Source organism: Lithobates pipiens, unplaced genomic scaffold, assembly GCF_037356315.1.
Source record: "Lithobates pipiens isolate NorthernLeopardFrog02 unplaced genomic scaffold, aLitPip1_a1.2 Scaffold_25, whole genome shotgun sequence".
Lineage (NCBI taxonomy): Eukaryota > Metazoa > Chordata > Amphibia > Anura > Ranidae > Lithobates > Lithobates pipiens.
This window is the reverse complement of record NW_027507787.1, coordinates 27218214-27229218: the sequence shown is the minus strand read 5'-3', so window position 1 is coordinate 27229218 and position 11005 is coordinate 27218214. Positions and strand designations below refer to the sequence as shown.

At 40.1% G+C, this 11005-nt stretch overlaps 1 protein-coding gene across 1 annotated transcript in view; it reads right to left on the bottom strand.

The window, feature by feature from the left end:
- Positions 1-959: 959 nt before the first annotated feature.
- LOC143930148 (lysosomal acid lipase/cholesteryl ester hydrolase-like) overlaps positions 960-11005 on the bottom strand; it is a 52147-nt gene continuing 42101 nt past the window's right edge. The window contains exons 8-10 of the mRNA XM_077454170.1: positions 8847-8918; positions 6665-6733; positions 960-4815 (exon numbers count right to left, since the gene is read on the bottom strand). Coding sequence (XP_077310296.1) covers positions 4582-4815; positions 6665-6733; positions 8847-8918 — 375 coding nt within the window. The 3' untranslated portion in view covers positions 960-4581. The remainder of the gene's footprint in view (positions 4816-6664; positions 6734-8846; positions 8919-11005) is intronic.

Genomic DNA, 11005 nt, shown 5'->3' with positions numbered 1-11005 from the left:
CCCAGAGATTAAACCAACTGTTCATATTACATAGGGTTTTTACATCCCCCAGAAATTGCACACATGGGGACTAACCGACTCACCTTGCTGTCCGAGATGCTCCAGTGCTGACAGCTCTTTAATTCATATGCTATGGCGTTGCTCAAAAAATTTCAAATACTGGACTTGCATTTTTAAAACAGCTCCTTATCGCTTGATCCTAGGGTGGCGAATTTGAGCATTCTTCCCGAGGACCTTATACCACCGATGTTTAGGTTAATACCGATGCGCATATTCTTCCTTGTCTCATAGCCCAAAAGTTATTGTTCCCTTGCCCTCCCAGCACAGGGGTTGCCCAAAAACATTTAAAAAAGTATGATCCCCATAGTGAGCATCTACACTATCAGACTCCTCTCTTGTCCCTTCAACATCAATTTCTAATTGATTTACAGACACAGGGCAGTGTCAATCAGCACAGTACATTTAGACTACTTCTAAATGGTTGTTTTCACTTGCCTCTCCACTTACTCTTTGGGATTGTACTGTGATATTATCTGGACTTGATAACCACGCTAGACACAATCTCAGGGATTGTCCCAAGTTTATCACATCCCTTTGTACTACTTGGGTGTAATGCACTACCTATACCTACAACTATTATTTGATAGATCCAGTAATTGTATTTCTGCTATATTGACTGTACTGTCCTAAAGTACTTTTTTGTGTTTTTTTTGTCTCGATTTTGATTATTATTTGTTTTCCTCTTAGTTACTTTATTTTTGTTAAAGATTAGGTATGACATACAATCAGATTTTTTGTTTTAAAAGTCCTACATTAGCTAAATTTGCCTAGCTCATTTATATGCCATAAATTTCGTTTTATAGGTATAGAATTTGTTTTAAAAAAACTCATACATTTAAAAAATGTAAAACAAAAACACACAAGAACAGCAAGTAAGTTATCAAAAAGCAACACACCAATAGGTGTCTAATGTAAAAGTTTATTCTTGAAAAACATTTGAAATACATTATTTGGCACACTCTTGGTAAAAACTGTGATTAGCTTACAGTTTATATACACACATAAAAAGAGCATCTTATTTTGTAAAAGCAAAGGATAACCTGAGAACTTGTGATTGGACTTGAACATAGTAAGAAAAGCCTTACCAGTCAATAAGAGTCACCCTATAAGAAGTGGAACATCCCCTATAAATCCTGAACAATCTCCTTGTGTATAGACCACTAAAACATTGAATCTTTTTAAAAATTACAAACATTGATTGTTTACAGCAAGGAATATGGCTGTATTTAGATTATACAGAGGACATGAACTGTATAACACCATTGAAATTGCACTTATTCTTTCAATGCAGTATTTAAATGATATTTTATTCCAACAGCAATTTTCCAATTTCCCTCAAATCTTCCCAATCTTCTGGGGACATCTTTGCATCTCTGCGCACCATGAGGGATAATACTGAACCTTTTAGGCAATAATTAAAAGTTTTTTATTTTATTTTTTACATAATACTTGTTAGTAATTCTTTTGAGTGATGCGGAAGTAATGCAACTTCTTTCTACAACCTCAAAAGATAAAAATAGTGGATTTGATAGCAGGGATCTAATTGAAATGCTTTCCCCTAGCATGCTGTTAGGATAAGTTTGGAATAGAGTGATGGATTTGCTTCAATATTGGATTATAATTCTACACAAATCAGTACGAGTATTATCTGGTCCATCAGATAGATGCAGAAGAGTATCTAGCTACCACCGGCTTGATATTCAATGGTAACTCAGCACTAAGCACCTAAGAGTGTACACAGTCATCATGCCTCGCAGTCACCCATCCTGCAAATGGTAAGCATAGATACTGAATGTAAAACTCCTGGTTACAAATCTAAGGACAGCTACTTTACAAAGTTGTTTACAGCAATGCGGTCAATGGCTGAGCTTCCAGATGTTAAATCTGTGGTATCAAAAATGTAGACAAACATCGTAACCTTTAATAAAAAAAAATATTGCAGTTTGTATCCTGGAGGGTGGAGCTGGTTTAGAGGATGAGAGTACACTAGCTAATTATATATATCATTATATACAAGTTCTACATTTTCATTATGGAATAAACTAGTGCTGCCCACCGTGATCTCTAGACCTTCCAAAGTTTTAGCATTTCTCTCACAATCATGAATAGCTCTACAATCAAGACTGCCTTGTTTACGTTAACATTATGACCCAAATGTAGGTCTTGCTGGCAGAAAATGGACAGGACTTGTATAGATAAATCTGTAAATCAAATATATAAAAATGACAAGTATTTGAGAAGTAGAAAGCAGTGCAGTGATTTATTAAGGCTGGGATTAGATGGCTTCCTTCTGCAGAATATCTTGTTCATTATTTGCTGTTTTGGAGTAACCGATTTTTTGTTTTGTTATTAATGGTTCAAGGTGATGAGCAAACACATTGTTAGACATGTTATGTTGAAGGACTATTTAGTAAAAAGCACTCTAGTATAAACATAGCACTCAACGATAAGCCATGGAGATGGCACCACATAGATCCTGTAATAAAACACAGACACTACCCTATAGCAGCATATAACAAACAAAAGCTGGTTGGGGTATTGGTCATTTTTTTTTGTTGCTGGTGGAAAAACAGTCAACCCAGTATACAGACTACCAAAGAACTGGTAAAAAAAAACTTTAACGGCACATATAATTGTGGAAACAGCTCAAAATTTGCATTTTACCAGATTTCGCATTAAACTGCAATCCGCGATGCAGTGCTATTTATTTTAAATGGCAACCCCAAAGCACATTTCTAGCTAACCTCAATATATACATTTCAGTGCAACACTGAACTATGGTGCACTGATAAAAAAATAAATAAAATATAGGTCAAGTGCTTTAAGATGCTCTGCTAGCTTACTGAAAATGAACTATCTGGTGTGCATTAATGTATGAGAATGTGCTGCATTAACGTGTTATCACAATGCAAAATTTGAATGTGCCCTGAGCAAGAAAATACATTGCATGCCACAGGAAATGAGGTAATCATTTTTCTATAAGTTAATTGGCAAGGAAATGTTCTCTATTTGGTGTGCAGACAAATAAAAATGATAAAAATGATTTCAAAAGCATTAAAAAAAATGATACACTGGAACTAAAGGATAATAGACTTTAGAGCAGGGGTCTCTAAAACTTTCTATGCAAAGGGCCAGTTTACTGGCCTTCAGACTTTAGGAGGGCTGGATTGTGCCCAGTGGGAATAGAAAATGTCCCAGCATCAGCGGGCACAAACAATGCCCGATTATTGGTTTGAATGGAAAATGCTGTCAGTGGGAGGAATAGTGCCCCATTGATGGTGTTAGTCGGTGGAATGGTGCCCCAAGGGCCAGAAAAGAGGCAAGCTAAAAGGGCTACATTCGGCCCCTGGGCCGCAGTTTGGAGACCACCGCTTTAGACCTTGGAACTATAGGAAAAAAATATAAATCTGAAACGACACAAATATATAATTTTTGTAGGCAAACTAAAATAGGTAGGCTACAGAGGGTATTCCCAGTGTTAATCAGAATCCCCCATTGAACATTTGATTCTTTCATGCAACACGGGCCTGCAAATGTAATTATCTCCTATATCAGCACAGTGTTTACACAAGGAGAGGCGTTTAATACTAATAAAAATATGGTAAAAAACAAAAAAAAAATCGACAGGCCAGTCTAAAGCATGGACTGCAGTATGGTGAATGTTTGCCTTTTAAAACTTACATTTTTGGATTATGAAAAAAGACATTAAAAAGGGACACCATTAATTGTTTCTCCTGCTGAGTATAAAATCTCTTGACTAAAACCAAGAAATCCTCCTTACCAGTTCACACCAAAATGTGGTGTGGGAAACCTGCATTCTGATGGCGCTTTCTGCACCGTGTTCAAACTGCACTGCACTTACGATCTGCAGCGCATGTCAGTGTTAACTTAATGACACCCCAAACGCAGGTTTCAAATGCAGTGCATTTGCCTGCACCAGTACAGTAGTACCATGCGATCTGGTTGCAGCGCACTTAAAGTAGTGAACCCTCTACTTTTGGCGCTGACCAGTGGGCTGAAATCTATCCAGGTCGCATGTAAATCACACAGGAATGCACAGCACATTCCTTTGCAATTTATGGTGTGAACTGGCCCTTAAGGGTTAGATTAGTGGCATATTTTGCCTCCTGTAAAATAAAAATAAGTCTAGGATACTGCAACAGCCCCCACCTACACAAATATAATAATTTATTGAGTGTCAAGGCTGGGCCAAACAGTGGGCAGAAGAAGCAGCCATCTTGGTGGTTAAGCGGGAGGAGGTTGCAAACTATGCTGCTAAAGCAGCTCACAACTCATGGATGGGGGGGGGGGGCACTTTGGTTTTTTAGCCTTGGGGGTAAAAGATATTGTCCAGGTGCAGCTAGACACACCTGTTGTTAGTAAGAATGGCTTGTTTGGTGTCCATCCATAGACAGTGGTTTGACAAAATCAAAGTATTTTGGGATAATAGGTATTTTCTAAAAGTTTTCCTGCTAAATCTGTTAGTATTTGCTTCATCATTTATTTGTGAAATGTTAATGTTCAGGGGGCTTTCTTCAGTAATTGGACTATTTCATTGTACATGCGATCTGGAGCGTCTAGACCCCAGATGAAATCTAGATGTTCCCAGTCTGGAATCTCCTTGTGGTAGACCAAATTGCTGACTTGAGTGAGTAGCAAAGCCATATCCTTGCGGTCAGCTAGCCAGTCATTGCCTCCACTCCACAAAGCGGTTGGGATCTTCATGTCTTTCACATTGTACAAAGGAGGAGTAGTCTGAAAGACAGCATTGCAAGGGATGAACCAAGGAATCAAGCACACAACTTCACCATACATAAGACTTGACAGTTTCACTATTTAAATAAACAGACTTCGCTCTTTGCTCCTAAATTATTTAACAATAACTGGAAAAAGCTACAGTTTAATCTGCTCATATTTGCTTTCCCTGGTTCCCCCCTTTTCCCTTTCATTAACAAATCATGTTTTTAAAACAAATCCTTTAAATTTTTATTACATAACCTATTTTGGACCTAGTGGTGTCACCACTGGTTCTCTGAGCTTCACTATGGAATGCAGGCAAATCATGACGGGTGGGAGGGGCTGGCAAATTACCCTAAATCAGGAGTCTCAAACTGGCGGCCCTCCAGCTGTTGCAAAATTATAATGCCGCGTACACACGATCAACATTATGGTGGGAAAAGGGTCTGATGGTTTTTCTGATGGAATTCCGCTCAAGCTGTCTTGCCTACACACGGTCACACTAAATTCCGACCGTCAAGAAGACGGTGACGTACAACACTTACGACGGGACTAGAAAAAGGAAGTTCAATAGCCAATAGCTTCAGTCTCTTAGTTGAATCTGAGCATGCGTGAGTTTTTGCTCGTCTGAATTGCATACACACGATCGGAATTTTGGGAAAATTGAGAACATGCTCTCAAATTTTTGCTGGAGGGAATTCGGCCAGCTAAATTCCGATGGAGCATACACACGGTTGCATTTTCCAATGAAAAGCTCTCATCTGTCTTTTGCTGGCTGAAATTCTGATCGTGTGTACATGGCATAAGTCCCATCATGCCTCTGCCTGTGGGAGTCATGCTTGTAACGGTCAGCCTTGCAATGCCTTATGGGACTTGTAGTTTCGCAACAGCAGGAGGTTCAACAAACCGGCGTCATGACAACACCGATTCCTCTCTCCCCTCTGTGTACAGATCTGTACAGTGGAGGGGAGAGATCGGATGGCAGCAGCGCTGTGGGCTGCATCTGTAGTGCCCACAGCACTGCTCTGTGACAAGTGCAGTCACAGCCATCCCTCCATACCCTGCCAATACTCTGCAATTCCCTGCCAATACTCTATCAGACCCTGCCAATACTCTGTCAGACCCTGCCAATACTTTCTATGGTAATGGTCACTCTGCATTTTCTATGGTAATGGTCACTCTGCATTTCATGGGCACTGGAAAATATTTTAGTACACCCTTTGGTTCAGAATATTTTTTTTTTCTTCTTCTTGTTTGTAGGTGCGTCTTATGGTCAGGTGTGTCTTATGGAGCGAAAAATACCCACAAGTTTTAATGGTCGTGTGATTTTCTTCCATTTTTTTAAAATCAAAAACGGAAGAAAAAAAAGTTCAGTGTGAAAGCAGCCTTAAGCTGGGTACACATGGGCCGAACGTAAGGAGACACTTGTGTCGTGTGTATGTTGGTCTGTCCAACAGAAGCCAGACGTTCGGCCAGAATCTGTCGGACGTCCATGCTGGAAAACCAGCAGCCAACCGACTGCTGATGAGCACTCTCGGCCAATGGCGGAGAGCGCTGATTGGAGTGTGCTGTCGGAGGGGACTGTCAGAACACATCAGCTCAGCGGGGGAGATCGCTGTACTAATGTTGGATGGTTAGTACAGCAGCTCTGACCGGAGCTGTTAGTTTTGTTTCGTGCGACCCAGGGTTAGTGTTTACCAGGCTTTAGTGTTCCACACGTGCAGACTGGTGCGACGTTGTGAGAAAACTTCCAAAAGCTATTCTTGAATATTTCAGTATTGGATAGTGTGCAGTCAGCATGCATCCCCATCGGGCACAAGCATACAACTGATAAGCTCTAACCATAAAGGGAACATAATAATCTTACCTGATTGTAATGAATAAGATTACCTTTGGTACCATAGTTAAATGCACTCAGCTCACCGCACTTCACACCCTGCAAAAAAAAATTCACACTGTAAATGCAGACAGCTTGTGGCTGCCTATCCCTTAAACTGGTCTTGTGCAGCTCAAATTTCGCTGGATTCCTGCTGAATAAACTGCAATTCAAGCCGTGGGCAGCCATGCAAGCTTGCCCTGGGTCCAAAAAACTGGATTTAAAAAAGTGACTACATCCAATCAGATGCCCCGGCTGTCTGAACACAATAGCCTGCAGTGGACAATGATTCATCCATGCTGTCGGCACAGATGAGGGAATCAACTGACTTTATCCCATTCAGCCCCCAGGATCACAGAAAAAAGAAAACTGAGCCGTGTATGGCTACCTTCAGAATACATCGGCGCTTGAGTCATAGTTTTATCACCTCCCAACCACCCTCTTTAACTCAATAAAGCAGCCAGATGGGATTACACTCATGCCGCAATGCTTTTCTTTACAGCTGTGGCAAAAATTTTAACTGCATGTCAAGTCAACACGGCTGGGCCACAGCTGCCCTGCAAGTATGTGCAATGCATGCAGTTGTGATGGTGTGGGCTTTCAGGGTTAAACAAGTACTGGGGAGGTAACATATCGCCTCCCAGCCACTTGTCAACCACCCTCCGGAAAGCGACTTATGGCAAATCATTTTTCAGGGGGGTGGCAAGGGCTGCTGCTAGTGTAACTGAGCCCTTATAGCAGGGGTAGGGAACTTTAAAGAGGTGGAGATCTACCTTAACAACATGGGAGAAGTCAAAGATCCCCGGGCAGTGTTGCCTCCTCACACCTCATTTAAACCTCTAATTGCCATACTACCACATCACAATCACGTGCATTGTACAGCAATCATGTGTTTAAATCAGGCGGTGAGGTGGCAACACGTCACCTCCTCACCCACCACCTGTACTGAACTTGGATCGCTTTTCAGAGGAACAGCAGTGAATGAGCCATAGGGCTCGTTCACACTTATATTAGAGGGGGGGGGGGAGTGGTGATAAAACCCTGGAGTTGTGTCTACCGCCTGTCTGCAATATACTGCTTGTTGACACTTGCCTTATAGACTATGTTGTGTTTAAACTATTGGGTACTTGTCGATCCTATGATCCTGTTGATCTTTTTGTGGACTTTGTTTTAGATACACTGTTGGCAATTTTAGTTCAATAAGAATTGTTGTGACCTGTTCCCATTGAATTAGTTACATTTTATTCTGTGACAAGCAGTAGTTCAGACCCAGGTGATTGCTTTTTTGAGCCCATCGATGCATGCAGATGGGTGGCACCCACCTAGGTTTCTAACCTACACAGCCTTTGAATGACAGTTAAAGTGGTTGTAAAGCCTCAAGGTTTTTCACCTTTATGCATTCTATACATTAAGGTGAAAAACCTTCTGTGCTGCAGCTCCCCCCAGAGCCCCCTCTTTTTCTTGCCTGAGCTCGGTCCAATCCAGTGATGTGCACGAGCGCAGCGGCTGCTGTCTCTCTCCTCATTGGGCAGATTGCTGTAAATCAAATCCAGTGACACAGGAGCGAGGGGGGGGGGGGGTTAGGATGCAGCAGGGGGACTCAGAGACGAGCCCCCACGGGTGCCCCAAGGGAAAGTGGCACCCAATGAAAAAGAGGGGCCTGAAGTGCTGGCGGGGCACCCCAGAAAAAAAAAAAGGATCGGGGGTGCTCTGTGCAAAATGGTTACACAGAGCAGGTAAGTATGAGTATGTTTGTTATTTATTTATTTATTTATTTTTTAAAAGAGGGTTTACAACCCCTTTAAAGTAGAACTGAGGGTAATACATTTTTCCTTACGTTTTTTTTTCCTTTTGGAGAGAGTAAAGGAGGGGTATAACCCTTGTCAGGCTTTTTGCCGTCTGTCTCCCATTTGGGTGATTTCCCTTCACTTCCTGCCCCATAGATAAAACAGGAAGTTAAAAGAAATCCATAGTTGTCACCAGAACTACTGTCCCAATTGGAAGGTTTCCCCTCTATTCCTATTCTGGTGACCACTCAAAATTCAGGATTTTCTTTTACTTTCTCTTTCGGTGTTAGTGGTCCCCCCCCCCCAAAATGTTTTGCCTTTAGTTATACTTTAAGGATTACAAGCTTCACTGGTCAATACAGTAAAATTGAAAGTTTAATCAGTACCTGCGCCCAATGGATCATATTCTTTACGGACGTTCCTGATGGGCAATGTGTGGTGTACACATTTACTCTGCTCTGTAGGAGAAAAATGAGTTACTAAGAAAATGAGTTAAGTTTGCAGAAGAAAATGGCTCAGAAGTAAACATGCATTTGCTTTCATGGGGATATTTAAAAAAAATAAATATATATAGCAAAAAGTAAACAGAAAATATATTTTAAAAGTACTGATTTCTTAACAGAAACAACTGTATTTAAAATAACATTATTTCAGAGAATGCACGCTTTCACACAGAAAGTTTTACATTGACATTTGCAGCTTTAGCTGAAGACACACACAGGGCACTTAGAAGTGCAGAACGAACTTGCACTCCTGAGATTGATAGGAGAAGTATAGCCAAAATAGCTGTCTTTGCTGGCAGAGATCATTGTCAGTTGTAAACTAAAAGTGCACATTGTTCAACAAAGGGTTAAAGATCTCAAACTTGTGCGATACATTTTATGTTAAAGGAATATTGCACCTTTTGTAGTAAATTAAAGCTGAAATACACTATAGTATTATATATATATATATATATATATATAAAATTCTTTCAGCTCTGCTAAGAGCATAATAGAAGAATAGCTCTAGCCTGTTCCCCTCCCCCCAACAATAAGTGTGCTGTATACCAGAAATACTACACCATGAGTGGGTTTTTTTTCCTTTGAGGAACTACCACAGGAGATAGGAGTTTTTTCTCTCTAACAACGAAAAAATCTGTGGAGAATCGTTTTGGAAGATACAGCCAATTGGTGGAATCCTCAACAAAGTGGAATACAGCTTACATGCGTACAACCCCTTAGGGGGTGTGTGGATTCGGTGAGTGGGGACCCTTGAGGGGGAATGAGCACGGAAGTCACGAATAAGCAGTTATAATCACGAAAGTCACTCTCTTGTCTTCTGAAGGAAGGTGTAGGATTGTTGTTGATTTTTTTCTGTATATTTATCACATGGAATGTTTTATGTAGTTGGCTTTGTTTAATACTGGGAGTCTAGCCGTTATATTACCTATATAAGGAAAAAAAATTCTTTCCTCTTTTTTGTTTTCACAGAATTGTTTAGATATCACTTAATTCTATTTGGTTACAAGAGTAAGGATTTTTTAGGTCACTTATGGTAGTTGGTATAAAATATTGAGAAATTATAGTTTCTCCGAGTAAAATAGTGAGGAATCTTTCAGCTTATACACATTAGTTGATTGAAAGCACCAAACACTGAATATATCATAGTCCTCAGGGCCAGAAAACGGTGATTAAAATAAGTTTAGTTTCAATCCTTTTATATTTTGAATAGAAATAAATTTGAGGTAGCGCCAGTAGCCCATATTAATTAGTATACACTATAGTACCACAAACCAAAAATGTTATTTAATTAATTTTTAATATTCAAAGCAAACTCCCCTGATGTTGACTGAGTGAGTGAAGTTACGCTTGGAGCAATGCAGCCATATTAAAAAAAAAATCTGAATTGAATATTTTTGCATTGGAGTTCGCAAAGCATTGCGACTGCAATCACTGGATTGTGGGCACAATGCACAGGCTCCTGCAGACCATTCCACAAGCCACAGGCCTATACAGGGGTACAGACTTCCGTTTTGGGGCCGGAGGAAATAATCAATGGACTACAAGTATGGCGACGCCACCACATTTGTGCTTCATTGAGATCTACGAGTCCCTCTGCCTTGGTAGCAGATAGGACTTGTCGTTTTCCATTCACAGATCTGTGTGAATGAATATTTGATCGAATATGTGATTGAATGATGAGGCTGTGCAAGTCGAGCTGCCCACAGCCATGCCAAATTAAGGAAAACCTCAGGATGCTGTGGGGAGCAGAACCCCATGATTCAGGCAATAACAAAGAAAGTTATTCTAAATAATAGAATCTGCCTAAAGGAAGAGCACTATAGAATTGCTTCAAATAAATATATAGAAATGTAAGAAATATATATATATATATATATATATATATATATATATATTATTTTTTTTATTATTATTATTATTTTTAGGTATGTTGGGACAATGGGAACACATAACTAACATATAGTAGGAGTTTCTCAAATCTGACTGCAAAAGTGGAAATACACTTGAAAGTGTGAAAATGCTAAGGATGATGTTTATTACTT